The 23,509-nt window shown below is 30.2% G+C and overlaps 1 protein-coding gene across 1 annotated transcript in view; it reads left to right on the plus strand.

The window, feature by feature from the left end:
• Positions 1–406: 406 nt before the first annotated feature.
• Positions 407–23,509, plus strand: part of cta (Guanine nucleotide-binding protein subunit alpha cta) — a 36,726-nt gene continuing 13,623 nt past the window's right edge. Inside the window, exon 1 of the mRNA XM_076395757.1 lies at positions 407–972. Coding sequence (XP_076251872.1) covers positions 487–972 — 486 coding nt within the window. The 5' untranslated portion in view covers positions 407–486. The remainder of the gene's footprint in view (positions 973–23,509) is intronic.

Here is a 23,509-nt window from a genome sequence, read left to right on the forward strand (position 1 = left end):
ATTGTTATTCAGTTCCTTATTTTCCACATTACAACTATCCAAGAAAAGACATGGCAGAAAAAAAATAATTTGTATAAATCTTCAGGTGTATTGATATCAAAAACTTCTATGTTCTTTAAATTTACGAGTATATCTTCAAATATATTAGTAATTTCACTTATCATTTTGTTGATTTTTAACTAACAATTTCGACAATTTTAGTGACATATTTTGACAAACAAAAATCAACAATAATATTGATATATGTATTGTAATTAAATATTTTAAAGAAATAATATAAATAATGATATGTCTAAATAATATATGAGGAGTATCTACCCATCGTTTATATTTTATTGGGAGTGGTAATTAAAATTAAATTTTGCATAGGCCCATGACGTTTGACAGATATAACGAGCGCACGCGTACTATAATCATTGTCAGTTTCTGTGTAGTTCTCGTGACAGCTATGTAGTTTTAAAAAGTTTTTTAGTACTTTAATTGAAAATGTTCACTTTAAGGTGGTCGTGTCCGTGTTGTTTGCGTTTTCGATTTAGTCCAGAAGAATTAGAACAACGTTATAAAAGCCAAGAAATCGATAAAATGATCGAAAAAGACAAACAGGCCCTCAGAAGACAAGTGAAGCTGTTACTCCTTGGCGCAGGAGAGAGTGGAAAATCAACGTTTCTGAAGCAAATGAGGATTATCCATGGAATTAAGTTTGAGAATCATCAGATTAGAGAGTATCAACAAGTTATTTATCAAAATGTGTTAAAAGGAATGCAAGTACTTGTGGACGCTAGGAACAAGCTCAATATTCCTTGGGGAGAAAACAACAATGCAATTTTGGGAAATAAACTTTTGCAGTTAAAGTTTAACAGCAGTTTGGTGCTAGATTCTAGACAATTTATGCAATACGCCACTGTGTTATTCAGTTTGTGGAAAGATACAGGAATTCGTAGAGCTTTCGATAGAAGATGTGAATTTCAGCTGGTAAGTTTAATTTAAAAGATAGTTATCAGAGGCGACATATACTAAATATAAATTAATCTGTATTTAAAATATACAGATATACATTTTACTTCTATTATAGTCTAATTAGTCTTCAGGGTCATCATTTATATTCTTTTTACATGCTCTGCCCATAATGTTAGTCCTACAACTTCCGCATTGAATAATAACATTCTGTTGGGACTTCCAAATATTCAGATGAATCAGTTACGTGGATTAATATTTTTCTTTATAAGTATTAATTTTTATTTAAAAATCGTTCTAAAAACAAAATAATGCATAGACTACATTTAATTTTAACTAAAGCTTAATTTACAAAATAGGTAATTTAATATGACTCATAAAAAATAGTTCCTTTTATTTTATGAACAGATGGTAGTGAGATACTGATTTGTGATTAAAGTAAATCTCTTATCCTTTAAATTAGAGCCTAAAAGAGTATGGTTTCATTAAAAATGCAATACTTTCTTTAGAATCAAATTGTTATATTTATCAGTTCACAACCAATCACAACAAATTTTAAAAATGAATTTTAGTATATAAGTAATATTTTCATGAAATTAATATTTTATAACACAGTCAACAATAATTACTTCTGATAGATAAATAGAGAAGTGACTATCTAAATATACTGGTATATGTTCTTAAAATATCCATTATTTAATATTTCTTATGATTACGTTTAATATGTTAAGAGCCTCACTATCTCTATAGTTGCCGAAAATATTTGTTATTTCCTTTTGTTTCTTCGATATTAAACTGATCCATGTTTAAATCATCTCGTTTTTGAAATCAGCTAAATATAATTTTATATACTTTTTAAAGAGAAATAAAAAGCAAGTTGTGTTCTATACATCTAAAATTATCAGAAAGAAGTTGAAATAAACAAATCATTCTCATACTGTTTTTATACACATAATAATGTTTCTAAAATATTTTTCTTGGTGGAAACTTTCCAAGAAATGTCCAGTCAAAAATCCAAACTAATTATTGCTTGAAGTAATTGTGTATCCATTTTTCAACATGAAATATGTAGTGCTCTTAAATATATAGTAGATTTTTCCCAAGTTTCTAAATAGCAAAGCAATAAATGAAAAACTGAATATAAAATGGTTAAAATTATCAACCTAATATAATTTTTTCAAGGGATCTATTTTGTTTTTAGAACATTCAATTACATTACATAGTATTTTTGTTGTGTGGTTTTCTTAACTATTGGAGACAAATAATGTTAATGCACGTTATTGGTATTGATAATATGAACTTTTGCTAATATTAAATACCATTCATGTTTCAAACATGATTTTAGAAAAATCATTGATTTCTATAATTACCATTATTTTTGGATATATCTTGGTAGTGTTTATTTTATATAGAATCTATGATTCTGCGGGTCTTTTTCTGGGCGGATGTAATCCAGTTAAGCATAGTAACTGTTAAATAAACATCAAAAATACACAACGTTATCGAGGTATCATTAAGAAGTGAATATTATTATTAATCTAAAACTTCCCTGCCATGTAACGATAATGATGATTTCATACGAACCAGTTTTAAACGTCATTTTTAGTATTCTTATGTTTAGGAAGACAAATTCTTATATGAATAGCGTACCTTTTCATGGAAAATAATTCACTTTTAGTTTTAATAACTAGAATAATTAATTAAATCAAAATATTAAAATAGATAAATAATTTTAACTTCTTGCAGGCTGTAACGCTGCATTTATCTTAATATACAATTGAATTTTATATGTCAGCTGATGGTATACATACAAAAATGTATTTTATTAAATTTTGTAACGTTATTATATTTAAAGTTGTTAATTTAAATATTGCATAATATTTTGCGTGTATAGTTATTTACTCTGATATATGTCGCAGTTAAATCAAATAGGCCTTGTCCATTCTAAAAATATATGTACGTATGTTTTATTTTGCCAGTTTCTTTTGTTATAAACTAACTACGACGGTGTTGCCGTTTCGGGTTTAATTTTTTGAACTAGTTAATTCAGTCAAATGGTTAATGACTTAATATTCTAAAATAGAAAATTATTTCCTGCTTAAATGGTAGAACACAATGGTAATTTTGCAACGCTGGTTGTGACTTTTAATATTTCGTGGATGATATTCGTCTCCTTGGGTCTCTAGATCCAACTTCGTTGAGATCGTTATTACTTTAATGGGTAATGGCGTCTAGTAGGAATATTGGCTTCATATTACAGATATTAAAGTTAATTTAAATTCAGACACAACATTTAACAATTTATAAAATGACCATATTCGACGATCTGGTAAATGCTTTGTTTTGTTTGTCCTTTAATTTTTCCTTTGTTATATTTTCTTTATGCTATACTATTATTCCTTTATATTGTGCTACTTATGCTTTTGTATTTGTATTTTGGTATTATTTTTTGTATATTTTAATGTTTCAAATAATTGTTTATATCACACTATAATTGAGTTGTTACCCAACATCCATGATATTTATAGGACGCTTTGTAAAAATAAAATTATAAGGATATTGATTATTGAAACTAAATTAAATTAAATATATTTTTGTAATCTAAACTTATTGTTTAGTAGGTAAATCTTTAGTAAAATTTCATATCACGGTGAACATTTTCTTCGTATAATTTTACTAATTACTAAGCGCATTCACTTTCACTTTGGCGGTTCGCGTCATTCAAAATATACTATACCTCATTGGTATGTTCAAATTGTTATTGACTGGTTGCTGATATATAGTGATATTTTTACCATATGATCTTCTTACCATTGATTTGATACCATTATAATCTTGAATCAGACGAATAAGCTAAGGTGCGAACTCTTTTAAACGAGAATGCTATTCGCTATGACATAGTTTTATCTAACTTCTGTTACCTTATCACAAGACATAATAACATATAATCTTCCGATTCTGACTTCAGGGATGGATCCATAAATTAGAAGGACATTGTAACAAGTATGTTAAAATTCAAGGCGATTATATTGAATAAAATTATATGCTTGCATGTGTTCTGATAATTTTTCGACGTTAAAAAATAATTTATTAAGAAAAAAATTGGTACATAATCTCTATATCTTCACCTTTTTCCATCTTTCTGGCAACATGACGATACCGTGTCGAAACATTAAAAGAGTAGAGATTTTATCAGTTGTCACCACTATTTCAGCATTTTGAAACCGCGTACCAGTCAAACCATGCTGCATCGATCTGAAAAAGTGGTAATTAGAAGGCGCTACACCTGGTGAGTACTTTTGAGTGCGGCAGAACTTCTTATTTAAGCTATAACAGTGTATTCTCTGTTATTCGAAATTGTAGACATCTGCACTAACAGTATTTTTTTATCAGCTTATAATATACTAAACATTTTTAATTCTGTTATATGCAATACTTTGAAACCAAAATCAACAATTGGATTGTGATGGAGAGCAGCATCACCACGCGTTTCTAAAAATGTTTCATGGTCTTCGGCAGCACATTTCTTCAAATCAAATAACAAGAGTAATGAAAGTCGAAAATGCAATTTTGACCCTTCCATAACTAGCGTCTTTATACAGAGAATAACTCAAAAATATTGGAGATATGTCAAAACTTAATAACGTAACGAATTTAACAGTTGAGTTAGGTTGTTTAATAGTAGTGAAATTACTTTACACCTCATTTATTTATAAAAAGTATAATTATTCAAATAATATGCAATTAAATAAGATTCAAAAGTTTTATAGTGTTTTTATATTCTATTGTTTATAATAACTATCTACAATAATCTTTTTATAATTTATCAGTAATAGATTTTTCAAGATCGTAAATATACCAAGTTATTTTGATTTTCATAACTATGTGATTTCAATAAATATAACATGCTGTTTAACAGCCTACTATAGATGTTACAGCAAAACAAGTACAACGCGAAGCTGCAAAAATGGCAAGACGTGCATTTAAGATGGAAAACAAAGACACATAAATTCTTTATGAGAACCATAAAATTCTCCTTTTAAAAATGGAAATTCTAAAAAACAAGTTATTTCTTTTTTAGCTTTTTATAGTATATATAAAATTGGGAATATATATGGATGATAAAATAATCCAGATTGTGTTTCTATTTTCAGAGAATACCTGCTGAAGGTTTACCCCATTTTAATTGTTTACTTTATTATTAGGCGTTTGCATGTATTTTGATCAGCGATATCTAATGGTGAAAATACAGAGAATGAATATTTTTTTATTTAATATATTTATTACATTGTTATTAATCGTTACCAACTAACATACAATTTGTCTTTACAATAACTTAAATCTTGGTATATTTCTAATAGTACCTACATTTCTCTTAATTTCCTCAGTGACAGTCAGTATCTAAAGGTCTCGGTGTAAGTAATCAATCATGTAGTATCTGGGTGCACCTATAATACTTTTCAGGGCTTTGTTCTGGATACTTGTTTTAGATTTATATTACTTTTCGCGGAACATACCCATAATTGCATTCCGTATGTCCATATAAGTTTCAACACTTGCTTGTATTATAACAATTTATTATTGTACTGATAATTGTGATTTTCTGCCAGTTAACCAATACATTTTCCAAAATATTTTAACTCCGGTTCTTTCCATTTCTTTTTTACATGTTCCTTCCAGAAGTTTTGTATCAATATTCATTCTGAGATACTTGTCTTGTTGCTATATGGAATGATAGAGTATATGCATATAACTGTTAATGTTTGACTGTTTGGCCATTTCTTTGCATATTTATGTTGTTAGTTTTCGCTTTAATAAAAAAAAGTTCGAAGACAATGAATTGCAAGAATTATTAGACTAAAACCCAATTTAAAACTATCAATGAACATTCAGACACCTTAGTAATAGACGAACTGTTTTCAGACGTGTGGAATATTCATAGGTATAAAATCTTGCTGTGCAATGAAATGTGTAGGTGTAGTGTATTACGAGTTGCTAAAATCGAATAAAACTGTTACTAAAAATATCTGCCTGTGTCATTTAAACAAATTGAACTTGAAAATTGAATTCTTAAAAAAGGTCTCTTTCATGACCATACTTGACTACAACTTGCAATAGTTCTGAAGGATACACTGTTGCAACTTGATTGCATAGTTCTACTCCACTCAGCATATTCACCAGGCATAATTCCTTCTTATTACCATTTGTTTAGATGAATGCAGCATGGATGGGATCGCTACCAAAGCAACATAGTTCTTTTGACACGGAATTGCCATGTTGCAAGAAAGATGGGAAAAAGTTGTAGAAAATTATGGGAGATATTTTGATTAATATAGGTTATACCAATTATTTTCAATATATACTTTTTTAAAGTGAAGAAATTGTTAGAATTACACTTTGTATTGTCTCCACAAAATGCAGCAATTTTCTAAAAGTAGGAAATTTTTGTCGACATATAGCAATCGATGTATAAAAATCGTCACTGCCAGCAATTTATTTACAAGGGATGTAGTTTATTTTAAAAAACCGACAACTTAGGCATACATCTGATAGTTAATGCCTTAAATATATCGAAGAAGCGTTGTTATTCATATTTGTTGATCATCAGAGCACAATAAATGGAAGTTTTTATGTTGTTATTTAACTTGGATAAACATACCGATATTAAGATGTTATTCTAACCGACACAACCAAATGAACTATTCGAGCCTTGAATAAAAATTAGAAAAAAAAAACTCGTAAAAAATATTTTCAATGAAATTCTCTACGGTTCTGTATAGTAAAATTCGGAGGCGGTTTTATAAATTCCATTGAGTTTATTTTTAAACGCCACCCATTTATCGATTCCCTTTCGTACTGATTCTTAATTACAAGTTTGCATATCATTAAGAGTAGTATTATAAATTGACAAATAGGACAAATAGATTACTGTCTATTGGTGACCTTTTCAATATTCACGGACAATAGGAATCATCCAATGACACGGACGGTGAAACTAATATATTTGTTCTAAATAATTGACTTTAGAACGAGTTGACACTAACCCGTCGATATAAGAGAACTTAACAGGCACTTTTGGATGATTTTTATTTATTTTTTACCATATAAATAGGTCCGTTTTTTATTGAAATACCACAAATTTGTGACCATGTATTCTGTTCCGTTTAAATAGATTTAGTAAAAGTCAATACCGTAGATATTTTGAAATCGATTCTGTTTTGCACAGCATTCGCAATATAATATATTTCTTACTGTTTTAGGTTAAAATAGTTATTTTGTTAAATTGTCTGTATATATATATATATATATATATATATATATATATATATATATATATATATATATATATATATACTTTAAGAATATGGTAGGTTTATTTTTACACCTTTTTTGAGGTTAAAATTATATTTAAAATATTTTTTCGCAGTCCTGTGTTGTTGTAATGACAACTATATGCAGGGTATTGACAAAATGATATGAAAACTATGCAATATAGTACATCTTGTTGCATATTGGCAACGCTATTTCCATGCAAATATCGTGACGCGTACCTATTGCTCCTTTACATACCAAGTATTGTTGGTTATGTTTTAGTATATTATACTCTTCGTTCAGCGATGATATAATGGTAGTAAAAACAAAACATGGTAAAATATCATTGGTGAAGAGGAGTAGAAAAAGGATCGTTGCCAGACAGTATAAAACTACAATGACAAAAGTGACAATATAATTCAACACTCACTTAAGTAATACTATTTCGAAAAAGATAGTATGACGGGACTTCCATAAAGCTAACGTTCATGGAAGGGCTGCTGGATTGTGAAACCCTTTATAATGAAAACTAACCCTAAGCTGCGAAAGAAGTGGTACAACAATCGTGAAACCTGGATTCTTGATGATTGAAAGAACGTGGTATAGTCCGATGGTATGGAGAACTCCAAAAAAGCCTACGATTCGGACTGCCTGTTTCCTACGGTCAATCATGAGGGAGGTTCGTTATAATTTCTATGGCAATATCGTGTTCTTCAGCTGCTCCTTTTGTTCACATCATTGGCCGGATTACTACGAATGAATACATCGACATCCTGAATGATTAAGTTCTTACTATGACTAGTATATTGTTGCCAGACACAGCTATATTCGAAGATGATAACGCTCCCATACACCCTGGTGGATATTTTACTATTAGAATGGGACAGTATTTCGTTGAAATATAGCATCATACTATACGAAGCTACTCCGCGAAGAATTGCAACTATTTTAAAAGCAAATGGTGGCACAACATCTTATTAGTAAGTAAATATCAGAATACAACAACAACGCACACACAACACGATATCTGATAAACACCGCATTCGACACTGTATTCTCTACGATTTCCAACGAAGAAAAAGTCGAAAGTTACACCGAACACAATATCAACGCAACAAGATCATCTAGCCAACCATCCAAGCAAATATTTATAAGCGTTTTTACCAAATTGAAAGAATGCGATCGAAATTGGAAGGTCCTACATCTCAAGGTCAGATATTGACTCTTTAAAACTGAATATTCTGAAAAGTCTGTGAATGTAACGTTGAAGAAAAAGTAATTTCGGGTTTTCCTAACTGATGGATTTCAAGGCGGATATTTCTAGTAATATTTAATGATGCCTACTACAGTATATTGAAAGGTACGTAACCTCATTCATCTTCTTAATTCTTAATTAAAATTATTACACTTTATTTACTTTATTTTACTTCCGAAAATATTACTTCAGCTTCAGAATTGGTTTGCTCCTTGTCGTTCCGGAAAATTCCATGTTAAAGATGACCCATTAAGATTACACAATGACAAATTTGATGAACCTAGTTTCCGTCCGTGAATTGCTACTGAAATCAAACGAAATCGAGCCATTTTTATAACGAATGATTATGGACGATAAAAAGTACGACAGTAATGTGCGAACATGATAGTGGTTAGAGTGCGGAGAAGCTTTACAAACCGATACCAATAGAGATGATGCTATTGATGAGTAGAATTGGAAAAACTGGCAATAACTAATGTGATTGAAGCAAGAAATAACTAGAACTAATTAATTAAAGATATTCATTAAACATTTTAAAAAACATTTTAATTATTTTTAATGAAGCTTTAACATTTCTACTTAAATTTAAAGAGTCGGTGCATTTTCGTAATTAGTTTTAAAGAGTTATCAAGGTATTATATGTAATGTGAATGGTTTTTTTTTCTGTAAATGAATCTTTACGATTTTTTTTCACCAATCGATCTAAAAGATTACGGTATACAGTTTAATTTTAATTTTGCTCGATATCTTAGTATTCAAGCGCCGGATTCAGGAAGGTTCATAGTAGTAAGCCCAAGAATAATGGATAATAACGGAGAAATTCTGGCTGTTGCAAAACGATCGATATTTAAAAAATATCGGAAAATATATATATCGATATTTTAAAAGGTACTAAACATTTAATATGATATACCAAGAACCTAATTTTAAAGGTTTATTAAAAATAATTAGTTTTTTGAAATGTTTAAAGATTATCTTTTTTTTTTGATAAAAATATCGATATTTTTTCGGAATCCCTGAGCCCCAACCTCATCTATGGTAATGAAATTACTCATAAAAATCGTTTACCCCCCTTTGAATATTTACTGGAATATATTTTTGTTGCATAATTAGTAGATGTTTCTCCTGATTTAATCATGATGTTTGGATAATATTCTTATGAGAACTATATTTCAGTAAAATAACGTCAAGTTTTTAGCGCTAAATAGAAAAAGCTCTGGTAAGTACTTATTTTCCATATTTAAACGAATAACGTTCATTGCGAGTAAATCAAGTCGCGTGATATTTATTCGACGTTATTCAGTTTTCGTCAATCGAATGGGGATGGGATGTATGCATTTCGAGGCGCACGTTTTTTTTTGTTGCAAAGAACAACCGACGCCTCGAAACAATATTTTCGACTTATGGTAGTGGAATTCGTACACAATTGGGTCGTTCACCTATGTTACAAAACAAATAAAGCCGGCCATTCCGAATGAGATTTTCCGTTCATATCTGGTCATAATTTTTAATTTAAAGGAAGTGAAAACGTATCAGGTTTTTGTTGGTTCGATGTATGCTGGTGTTAACGATTCCAAGTTGCTTTTCCATTTCTCTAATGGAAAACGTTAGTTAATCATATATATTTGGTGTGCTGATCCGAACATAATAATAAAAAGTCGTCTCACAGTCTCACAATTCGGTTATCCTGATGATTATATATTTTGACACTTTGATATCGTACCATATACTAGCGAATATTTGACTAATCCTCGTCATCTCGACCAATACGTTGCTATTGGTGCCGCAGAACTTCGAATATTTTTCACTAAATTCCGCCACAATTTTTAATTTAAAGGAAGTGAAAACGTATCAGGTTTTTGTTGGTTCGTTGTATGCTGGTGTTAACGATTCCAAGTTGCTTTTCCATTTCTCTAATGGAAAACGTTAGTTAATCATATATATTTGGTGTGCTGATCCGAACATAATAATAAAAAGTCGTCTCACAGTCTCACAATTCGGTTATCCTGATGATTATATATTTTGACACTTTGATATCGTACCATATACTAGCGAATATTTGACTAATCCTCGTCATCTCGACCAATACGTTGCTATTGGTGCCGCAGGACTTCGAATATTTTTCACTAAATTCCGACACAATTTTTAATTTAAAGGAAGTGAAAACGTATCAGGTTTTTGTTGGTTCGTTGTATGCTGGTGTTAACGATTCCAAGTTGCTTTTCCATTTCTCTAATGGAAAACGTTAGTTAATCATATATATTTGGTATGCTGATCCGAACATAATAATAAAAAGTCGTCTCACAGTCTCACAATTCGGTTATCCTGATGATTATATATTTTGACTTTGATATCGTACCATATACTAGCGAATATTTGACTAATCCTCATCATCTCGACCAATATGTTGCTATTGGTGCCGCAAGACTTCGGAATATTTTTCACTAAATTCCGCCACAATTAGCGATCGACTGCAGTTATTCTCACTGTATGAGGAATCCGTTCATCCTTCATTCGATAGACCATTGCAACCTGTGTCTCTGAATTATTTCCTCAACTATGCACTATTGCATTTTAAACAGATGACTTCCTTTCTATTATGATCACGGAAATAAACATGCAAAATTTGCCTTTAGCATCGCATCGCAACACCTCAAGTTTAGCTATGTCAGACTGTGTTCAACAGGGTCCAAATTTTGGAACCATACAGAAGAATTTGAAAAATTAAGCGTTCGAAAGTGGCGGATTTTAATCTTGATCATAATACTTCTCTTCAACGCGCACCCTCTTAGAGAACCAAAAGTTACTGCAGCGTTGGTAGATTGGTTCCTGCCGCTCAATATCTGAAGTGCTTGGTACAACGTTCGATATTCACGGTTTAATGAAGCAACTTCTAAATTATATAGTTAGATAGATAATAGATACTTATACTGTAGCAGAAATCAATCGACTCCATCTAATTATGTTGTAATTTGAGATCCGTGAGGGTTCGAATGAAATGAACTGCAGAAGTTTTATTTAAGTACTAATTAACAAGTTTGTGCAAAACAAAACAGCAAAACCTTAGATATTTCTTGTTTCGATGTAAGTTTGAGGCTGTTTGACGAGGAAAATTTATTGAATTTTTATTGGTTAGATAGATTATAAAATTAAGAAATATCCGCGTAAACCAACATTGAGACCGCCTAGACGATATTTAGGTAATAACGGTAACCTTATTGTCAGACAATACATTTACCAGACAATAAATTATCTTGAGAATTGTAGTATCGATTAATTGGGAACCACTTGAGTACCTAAATATTGTAATTTATTTGAATTCGTCTAAATGTGTTAACATAGCAGTCTAATACTTTCCAGACATTTGTAACATAATGCCTCAAAAACCGTATATTAAATTGTATTCCAACCACCTTTGTTAACACTAAATTGGCTCCGGTGATTCATAATAAATAACCTGGATTATTTGAAGAACTGCTATGAATGGCAATCCTCTTGTTAACAAACATATTCAGTTCTGATTGACAATAACATTAAAAGAGAAATGACAAAAACATAATTATATTACTTGAAAAATTTGTAATTCATCAAGCTGAATCATCGAAAGACCTCGGTATACATTTAGATGGTAGATTAAATTGAGGATTGAAGAAACATTTCTTCTACCACTAATCATATAAATTTGAGCCTAATGAAACAATCCGTAAAAGATTTGCATAAAGATGGTGATTATTTGAAATATTTGTAAAGAAAATGTTTTCATTTATCAGAAGTTAAACTGAAAGAAAACTTATTTTCGTTCAGCCTGGTATTCTTAAATTAATGTTCGAATCCAATTTCGAAACAATGATGATTATAAAAGAAGATGAGATTTGGACATCATCCAAGTTGGAAGTTGTGACTCAGTGTCAGTCAGTCTGGAAGGCTCTAACAGACATATCGTAGCTAATATGGTAGGTAAGTTAAACTCAAAAACCCTCACATATTGCACAAACATCCTTAGCAGCAAGGGTTTCATCACGAAATAAAAATAGATGGAGAAACGATACCAAGGACGATGAAATGTTACCATGATGGTCCGGTCACTTCACAGAGAACAATAAAATACATCATAGCGAAGAAAAAGCAGAAAACAGGAAAAGGGGAAAAGAAAGTCGAGAAAGGATTCGTGAGATAAATAATCGATGTCACATTATGCGAAAATTGTGAGTGATCAAAGGCGGTTTTAGCATCTATAAATAGAGTTTTATGTAAATTAGCTTTGAAAACATTTACGAGCAATTTTTTTATATTGGCCAAATCAAATTGGTAAAAGTATATTAAAAATATTGTTCATCGCTAGTTCTACTTATTCTTATTTTTAGGATATGATTATCTCGAACCGAACAACTTCTCAAAAATACGACCGGTGGGTAGGACTTTCCATTTGAGTGTTTCTGAATTGTTTTGTGACCGATATAAAAAGGTGTAGAGGAACATTATCATTCTCAAAAATATATTATGTGACCTATTTTGAACAATATAGTACATTGCTATTGTTAAAACTAATTTATTTTAATAGATCGTAGTAAACAAAGCGTTCTAATACTAAAATCTGTGAAATATACATGTTGGATTAACTAATGTTGATCAGGCTTCGACTTAACCATTGACGTTATACGGTTGGAATAATTGGAAGGATTGATTAATTTTTATTTCCCCTTGATAATGTGACGCAATTTTTTTCCATTTGTTATCAATGTTTTTAGACGTTATCCAAATTAGTAACTGTTAATAGTAGTGATTTGGATTACTCTTGAAGTTTTTGACGAGGTCACCGTCGATCAATACCTCTAAGGCTTCGTCACTGAAAAAAATATCCAAGTTTACCTGGTAGTCAGATAATTTCTTATTTACTATATTTCAGTTACAATAACGGAATGTTTGTGTTCCCTATTTTTTTATTTCTGAAACCTGAATTTATTCCAGGAGCCAATATACATTTCACATATATTTAGATATGTAAATCTATATAGGTTTTTGATGAATAAGTTCTAAATAATATATCACATTTGAAAGTAGAGATAATCAGTCCAAGCCTTTTATTATTGCTACACCCTTTTTTATAGAACGATGCATTTTTGCCCTCACATAGGCTTGGTTTCAGTTATAATTTCTTACATAACGTGAAATATTCTTTTTAGAGCCATTTTTGAGATATCCAGTTGGATATGGACCCTATAAATGTCCTCTAAATATGATGATAAATAGTTTATAGTTAGTGATTAAAAGGTATCTAAAAACACGTCATTGTATAGCCTATCCAAAGTTGTTTTGTACATACGTCATCTAAGTTTGTGACGTCAAAACTTCGCAATGTTGCTGTATCAACTCTGAGTTTTAGTTCAGTTTGGCTTTGACATACAACAAAATTGTAATCTAAATAAAATAATTAAACAAAAATACTGTTATCAAATATGACTTATTTTAACATTATAGTAAATCTAAAGCGTACATTATCGAAGGACTTAAAACTACAATTATGTACACAATTATAATACTTTGTAGGTTAAGATTGTGTTTGATTATATTTACATTGAACTCTTTTCCGTACCACCTATGAGTTCTAGGCGCATTTGTAGTTGTAGCCCTTGGAGGCCTAATCCACCTAATAACAATTGTATATCCAAGTAATATATCTTACTTTCATTAGAGAGCACATTTACCTTTTACGCTTAGTTCTTTGTCCTTCGGTATAGAGTTTTCTTGCAAAGACATTCTTATATCACGGTAGTGCTCCTTCATTTGTTCTGTTAATACTTTATACATCTTTCTAGATAAAACTAGAATTAATCACTGCATTCCTCTTAATGCATTTGCCATATCTGCAAAGCAGTTACTATTCTTTCTCTCCTGACACATTTTAACCGAATGATCATGTATATTCTGTTATATTCTGTTATATACAATTACAGTTATCATATATTAATTATATATTCAGCTTTACTTGTTGCACTTTTACAGTGTGTCTTATAGAGTTCATCCAAACCGAAGGTGCTATTAACCATTCCTGTTGTCCGGCACACAGTACAATATATATCTGCAATGACTTATTAACAAATGTTATGACTAATAAAACCTAATCAATTGTTATTCAAACATTTACCTTTTTCCATCAATTTTTGTTGTCATAACATTATTTTTACTATCATCTTGCCATGACCGTTAGGTATACTGGTACCAAATATCCTCTAAATATCATCTAAATATATAAATTGAAATAATAAGTCTTCTTTCATTTTATTATATGCTTTTAAAAATTTTATTATTTTAAAATCAATATCCGGAAATGCCATTTGACCTCTTCGATATTTTTCAGACTAACAGTTTCGTTTGAAATAATTAAAGTATTAAATTATATTTGTTTTGAAAAACTACTCACTGTTTCTATACATTTCATATATTTAATCTCTGATAGAGCTAACATCAATCTGATCTTAATTTGTTACCCGCTTCGTATGAGGACAATTTTATTTTCAGTGAATTCAAGCTCATATTTTTCATTTTTTGAGAAATTTCAGTGACCCTGTCCAGACTAATATTCAGTGTAGCTGCAGCACGCTAAAAATATTTTCAATAAAAATCGCAGCAAATTATATATTATATTATTAAATATAATTACGTATTATTAAATTTATACAGTAAAAATGTTTACCTCTCTAACGAATTTTACTCGTAAGAACGGAGGGGGCCTCCATTATCTCGTTCGTGTTCAAAGTAACTGATTAGAGACACAATTCTATTCTGTCTGGCTTCGGAATTTTCAATCAGAGTAATAATAAGCAGCGATTTGAAGTTTATCAAAATAAGCAAAGCATTAAAATAACGTTTGCCCGTTTATAACCTCTTATCACTATTGTTTTGAAGAATTTTGCCTACGGTTGACAACAGCACGACTTTGACAGGCTAGTTCGGTTACACGCTCGCCCTTATCAGACAACATTGTGTCTCTTTTTAACTAGAATACATTAAACATCTTGGTGACGTATGTACAAAAAAACTTTGGATAGACTATATTTTAATTTCTATACCTAAACACAGAATGTTATATATACAAAAGAAATTACTTTTTGCGATATAAAAAAACCGTAAAATTTTTCTCCATACCACCATTTATTACCAATAATATAATCATAGCATCTCACAACTATCCAACTTAAATATGATAAATCTGAGACAGTCTTATTCATTAACTTATTCGGAAATATCTCATCCGGTTGTCCCTTTATTTTATATGGTATATTGTAAAACCGACTGCTCCATTTACCTTGATCTCGTTCAAGGTTACGTACCGTTATTTTTACGTATTTAATGTTTTAGACTTATGAATTGATAGTTGAGATGAGTAAGTTTTCATATTAAACAACCAGCTTTTATTATTTGTTTTTCGAAAATGACCGCCCATGTTTTTATTATTACTTCAGCGTAGTACAGGTCCTTTGTAAATAGTTATTAATATTAGTTGCATAAATATGGCATCAATACAATATAGAAACTATATCACTATACTTATTAATTTGTTAAAATAATTATACGATGAGTTTACATATTGATTTGTAAAATTCCAACACATCAAGAAAATTAAATAAATTGTTTCAATTTTAAACGAATAAATTATCTTTTAGTTTTAATTCGCGAACATTAGTAGGGTTTTTTTTAGGTAAATTCAATTGATTTTCTTACGTTGTGAAAATTTATTTAATTTAAAAATGCTCTATTTTTACGAGGGTTGCTTTTTATATTTTGAGCCTGATAATAAAAAAGACAGTAATTTATTGTAAACCAGGCTTTGTAAAACTTTTTCTACTCTGATTGAGATAAATCCAAAACCTTGGTTTTTAAAAAGCATCAACGGCTATTTCAGGCACCGAAAAACATTGACCATGTAATTTATTCTTGATATGCGGAAATAAAAAAGATATTCAGCGAATCAGAGCCGTAGGGAAGATGCCCCATCAATTCAATTTTTTGGCTTTTCAGTCGATGTGTAAGAGCTTGCGTTGTCATTATAGAGAATGCTCCTTCACTGCTACTTTTTTTTCTTCATATTTAACGAAGCACTTCTGGTAATCAAATGCTTGTGCACTCTAAGAGCACCGTTACGAAATGTCAATATTCCGAAAAAATAGGCGACCATTTGCTTCGAAGTGCTTTGCCCACGAATCATTATTGTCGGATTTGGCTCGTCTTGGAAGACCCATACAGCAGATTTTTGTTTTACTTGGGGCCCATACACATATATCCAAGATTCGTTACATATGTGGATATTATTCGCAGCTTTTTATACACTGCGGTGGTGTTTCTTGGCAATTTCTTTACACCAATTGATACGAGCATTTTTAGAGATTTTGTCAAATTACGCGGTACCAAGCTTGATCAAATCTTTTTCACAGCTAAATGTTCATGCATATCTTATTGATGCCGATCATATAATGCATAAGGATGACTCAATCTCATAGTAAGTCACATGTCGATTTTGCAGTATCAGCTCTATAACAATATTTTCTGACTGTTTTCTGATTTTGGATGACCTTCTCGACTTTTGCCCCTGATCGGACTGCAACCACGATTAAATTCGTTATACCAACCCTTCACAGTGGCTAAGGAAGGGTGTATTTATCGGTAAAAGTCGAAATAAGTTGGTCGATGCACTCCTATCTTGATAATTAAATCGTCGAAAATCATCGTATGAAAAGTTAACTTAATTTTTCACTAGGATTTTCACGTATTATTCAATTCGTGCTATTTTAGTGCAGAACGCTATTTCGGCACAGCAGATCTTCATGAAAGTTCTCCTGTAAACAGCTTTTTTTCATTAGCCTTTACAACTTTCTTACCTATGTTGTAATAACATTGTAGAACAACTTAATTGTCATCTAATCACTGCAGCGTGTTTGTACACTCAAACTCTAGTGGTGCCAATGCGATCTGTATATTCTCATTTATTTGCAGTTGACCGGGAAAACTAACTTTCAGGCTCAATAGGTAAAAATAAATTGTGACTTCTGGAACGCACAGCGGAATTGTCCATGTTGTATATTTATCATTAATAAGCTATTATGTTTAGTATAGCATATAAATTATATTTAGGTGTAAACGTAATGTCGGTTCTACATTAGTCCAACATTTTTCTACCTATTGTCTAAAATCATATTTCTATAAAAAAATTAAAATAATGTGCTGTGCGTAAAGTTGTGGTTTTATTTGCCAATGAAGTTGTCTTCGCCAAAAATATCCTTTGTTGGACAACCATAGTCGTTAGGCTATTTTATGATATACGGTGATAATCCAATATTGCTTTAACAGTTCGACTTAAGAATTATTCCCATTACGTTTTCCCATAACATTATTCCCGTAACATCGCTAAAAATCATAAATAATTAACATGTTCTTCGATCGTTTATTATGATACAATGCATTTTCTTAATCATTTCGGAATTGGTTTCAACGAATCAAAAATGAAATGAATTAAGTTACAACAAAGACAATAAGTCCCCATAAAATTTATTTGATTAAGTTATTTATTTTTAAAAATAAGTATATTGTTATTGTTTAATATGAAATTTTGACTATGGTTATAAAAACGCTAAGACTAGGCAGACTACGTAGACTGTCATACACTAATTTCAGTATTTATAATCCATATCAACCTTAATTTTGATCCTTTCTTAGTCATCATAGAATGAGTGAATGTGAAGGGATCATTGGAATCCGTGGTAAAAGAACTACTAACTTGAAACATACCGTTGAAAATACTAATTTCAAGAACATCGCCCATGATTGTTTTTATGGCCAATCGTGTACTATTGCTTAACTTTGGTGCGTTCTATCAAAAAATTGTTGAGAAGAGGATAGTTAAGAACTTCATTAGGATCTATAACAGTGTAGATCAGTTTTAATTGCATTTCATTAGCGAGGCAATAACCTTCACGTCCTTGAAAACAACTCATTTTGCTTTTAAACCAATAATACTTACCAAAAATGTCTTCCATATAAATATGTCTATAAATTTATAGTGGTATTCGCAACTACCCACGTACTACTTCTAAAGTTTTTTGACCCTATATTCCACTACCACTGATTATTACTAATGTATTTAAAGCATTTCAAACGGATATAACATATAATTCTTTGAATTCAAAATTTTCAAGTGAAATTTCATTCAGTTGATCACAACTAGTTCCAGTTATAACGTAGGCTTACTATATTTAGCACTTTTTTGTTTGTTTTATAATTTTCTGCAATGCAGCAGTTTTCAGTAATAGCGGGTCGATATTGACATGACAAGCTGTATGTAAGGTAACTTTTTTATTCGCTCTTATTGAAAAAACTTATATTTTTGGTTTTGAAGTCATTGTTGATAATAACTATATATCATATACTGCTGTGATCAAAAAATAGTAAACGACGTAAAAGTTGTAGTGTTATTAATTGTGAATTCCTTCCCATTTAAGAATTCTTTATAATAGTAACCATACTATCTGCCTGATTTAACTTCACAGGATTTCTTTCAAAGAAAAAACCCTTTGACCCTTCACTTTGGGTTGATTGAGCGGTAATGAAATAGCATATAAAGTTTTATACGAATTTAATTTATAAATAAACTTTTTTGTGTTTTTATCTCAAAAGTCTGTTTTTGTTCGTAGTAATTAATTTTTCAATCAGGCTTTGTTTGGCATTGGTATGATGACAGTAATCAACAATCACAAAAATATTGTATTTATTTAATGATATCGGATTAAGGGATTTATAAAAATGTGTTTATTTTCATATTTTTTTCTAGATTGATAAAAAATCTTTATTTCCTGCAGGTATAATATATTTTTTTGGTATGGTATGGTAAATACAGTAAAATGTTATATAATATTTTTTTAAAACCTAGTAAACATCCCGATTCTATGGTGTTACTGCTATTATATTTATTCATCGTTTATAGTCAGAAAATTTACTTTATTTTGATTAATCACTAGCTTCTTTTCATCAGTTAAGCACATAACATTTTTGTATGCTAAAAATATTTTACCATAATCCAACAAAACTATATTTGGGAATCTTTCTAGAGTTATTTTATACAGTAATCAATAAAAGGTTGAAACCTACAGACAAAATCAACAAGTTGGACATAATTGGCTGATTTCAATATATTAATTTTGGCTTAAAAGCTTCAAAAGTCGCAACTTCAATGTAGAAGATAAATGGTGCAAAAGACTTTATAACAAGGCCAAATGTGAGTCAATTGAGCGGCTATTGAGGAAGTTCTGTAATTATGAGAGTGATTTAGAAATATAGAAAATATTAAAATACTAAAAATGAAAGATGGGTCTATTCTAATAATCCTACCTCATTTTTTTGGATTATCAAAGTTTTTTGACCATTAACGACCATCGACAGCTAAAGGAAATACATTTAGTACGTTAGTGTTTAAATTCCATGAAATTATTACATATAAGTATATCATTGAAATTAATTTGACTATTGAATATTGAAGCAAAATGATAATAAATTAAAAACCAAATTATGGAAGAGTTGATATGAAGAGATATTCAATTTTTTCACTACGTAACTCATCTGTTGCAAGCGTATAGTATTGTAAACAACAATGGACGATATTGAATAAAATAAAATTAATTTTCTAGTTATATACAGATTCCTAGTATTACTGTTAATTTAAAAACCATTTAAAATTTAATACCGTATATAACATTACTAATCTTTTGACCTTTTAACCATCTATTTATATAAAATTTAGTATTTTTAACAAATACTATGGCTATAAATAAACAGTTTTTTTCAATTTCTATTTGTACAAGTCATTCCAATGAGGGTACACGTTCATGCACTCTTTGTAATTTGATAGATCTTATTTATAGAAGGCATGTAGAACTTTTCGCATAGGCATTGTGGTGAATGAGGTGCCAAGTAAATTCAAATTGGGTTAGAGAAGTTAATTAAAGGGAATATTCAAAAGTAGAAAGGATTAATTTCAGATAGTGGCTGCACCATACTTATACGATTTTTTTTAGTTATTCTGATTATTTTTCAATTCAGAGGCCATTTTCATTTCCACCATTTTCTACATTTTTCTGACTCCCATATTTCTGAAAATATAGTGTTACACGCTGTAAAAGGTTCACATAGAAACCATGTACTAAACATGCCACGCTGCGTCGATCTGAATAAGTGGTAACCAGAAGGTGCTCTCTGGTGAATACGCTGGACTTCCTATTCGAGGTGCAACATTAATTCCTTCACAACTCTTGCAACGTGAGTGTTGCCACGCAAAAGGATCTCTTTGCGTCTACTACTTATTATTGATAGTCTTTTTTGCAATAAAATGTCGCTAAATTTGTTCAATTGGCATCGGCAGGCCTCTGCAGTAATACTTTTATTCTTTGTTAGACTTTATGGCTTTTTGGTCCTTCACCTTACCCTACTGATAAGGTAATAAATTTATTAACATATTCGAGTAATGAGTAATAATACAATATATAGAGATTTGTCTTAGATCTTACTAGTTTCAGAGCGGCAAAAAAATTGTAAATGAAAATTCACAAAATAAGGTTGAAACTGCTATAGTTTACCGAATGCAGGCTGTGCGTACCTCAGAGTAGCCGCTACTGGAAAATCGTACCCCACTCGTTCGATTACCACCTCTGCCGATAAATGTCATGTAATTTACTTTTTATGGATTGAAAAAATAAATGGGCTCTAAAGGATTATCCTGTCTAATTCGTCTTTTGCTCAAAATATGGCAAAAACTAATGGTACAAAATATATGGTACATTTCATTTTGTTCAAAAAAAAAACGCAAAGAATTCACACATAATGACAAATATTATTTTTGATTTTGAGGTATCACTCACTCCCTTTAATAATATGCATAATTTGATAATTTAATAATTTGATAAATATCTAATATAATAATTAAATAATACAGTATGTGTATTCTATTCAGTAGTGTTTTTGAGATACGTTATAAAACAAACAGTTGCTTATCTTTAAATGATTTTCTAATAAAACCTTTTGTTATTTTCGGTGGATAGATGTCATAATTCTAATAAAATACGGAAATGATGTTTAATTTTTAACAACCCAATTTCTGGAAATTCATTTATTCATAAAATTAGACATAATACATACCAGTAAACATTTTATGATAATAAATTATCAAATATAGGATTTACAGTAGTTTTATTTGCATTATTTTTAAAATATTATTGGCAAAAAATGGAAAAAAAAAATGAAATGGAATGATATGTTAATAAAACATGTGTTTTTTTATTGAAAATATGTATTCATTTTATAGTGACTGCAAAAAAATTAACCTTATAGATTTGAAATATGAAATAAATATGCTAGGTGATATTTTGCACGAATATTTTGACCTGGAAAAAGCTTTGTTGATTATCATAATAGCTCACGATTGAGCGAAATCAACATGTTGATGGTAAATGCTGTTTAAGTATATTGAAAGACCACAAACTATTCATCTCAAAGAGCCCGATCATGGACATTTAACTATTCAACTCATCATTACCATCCATCATATTCGCCTAATTTAGCTCGCCGAATTGAGAACATTAAAATCGAATAGATGAAGGCTTTAAAGACATTCCCGGAATCAACTGTTTCAAAGACTGGGGAAAACGTTGACTTAAATGCATTGTATCCAAGAAATACTTTGGAAAGGACGAAATAATTTTGGGAGAATAAATTACCCGTTTATATTATATTTTAAAAAATCTTACAACAATTTCTTAATCACAATGGTATATCAACTAAAAGCGGTGTAAAATAGTACGATAATATTATAGACATTATAACATGAAAACTGTTTATTTCATTGTAGATAATATGGGTTAGGGTCCATAACGTCTTAGCGATGAACTTTACTTTGTGATACAGTAGAGACTACCTAATGACTTTATTTAACGTATTTGATATCTAATATTTACAAATGAAAATTACCACCACATGTTATATCGTCGTTGATGGAATTACATCAACAGGATTCTGTGATTTCAACTTGTTTGCTGTTGTAAACTAATAAATTCACCTATGAACACGTGTCATCCATATTAACAACTCTTCTCATAATTTGGGAAAATACGGTTGCATCAGACACGTATTTAAAATGTCTGACGGCTAAGTAGGTCAAAAAATCTAAGCATGCAAAAAATGTACGTTAACATAAACAAATCGTCGTTACATCTTTCAAAGAAATTTGTATTCTTGTAAAGCTTGTATTATTCATCAGAATTGATGATTAACCTTCATTGTATTTAACAACAACCAATAAACAAAAGGTTATTTTCTTTCTATAACAGTATATAAGCACAAAATAAGTTTTAAACTGTTTTTTATACCTATATTTTGAAAAATGTTTGTTCTGTCCAAGAAATGCGTACCCTTCGTTTTAAGTTTTTGTCAAGTCATGCAAATGTTTCCCAATTATTGATTCGTAAACTCTTAATTTTATGCATTTGAGCTAGTAAACAATAAGGAAAAATCCAACTCAATAGGGGTCTACGGAGAAATTTTTTTCAGCGTTTAGTAACTAAATGATGATCGAACTGTGTTCGACATTCCAGGAATTTGATTGAATTGAACATATTTTAGATTTACACTCTAGGCAATATTTTTACAACTATTTGTTGGTATCTAGTTTTAAAATTAGGCTAATTTTCTGAAAAAAAACATATTTATTTATTAATAGGGTCTTAAGCCGCCATTGGCTTTTAAAACATCTGCAATTCATCGCGGAGTAGATTCATATAGTGTTAAATAGTTTCCGGGATAGTGGACGAAATCTTATACCCCACATCCGCCAATTGCTTCCGTGATGATGGAGATATAAATCTACACCTATTGACTCCAAAACTCCCCTAACAGTTCAATTATATTGAGGTATGGCGATTGTGCTGTCCAGGTAAGATGTTTAATGATATT

The sequence above is a fragment of the Rhynchophorus ferrugineus genome, unplaced genomic scaffold, assembly GCF_030347505.1.
Source record: "Rhynchophorus ferrugineus isolate W39M unplaced genomic scaffold, kcgeb_rfMv2 rfM2, whole genome shotgun sequence".
In the NCBI taxonomy this organism is placed as follows: Eukaryota; Metazoa; Arthropoda; class Insecta; order Coleoptera; family Curculionidae; genus Rhynchophorus; species Rhynchophorus ferrugineus.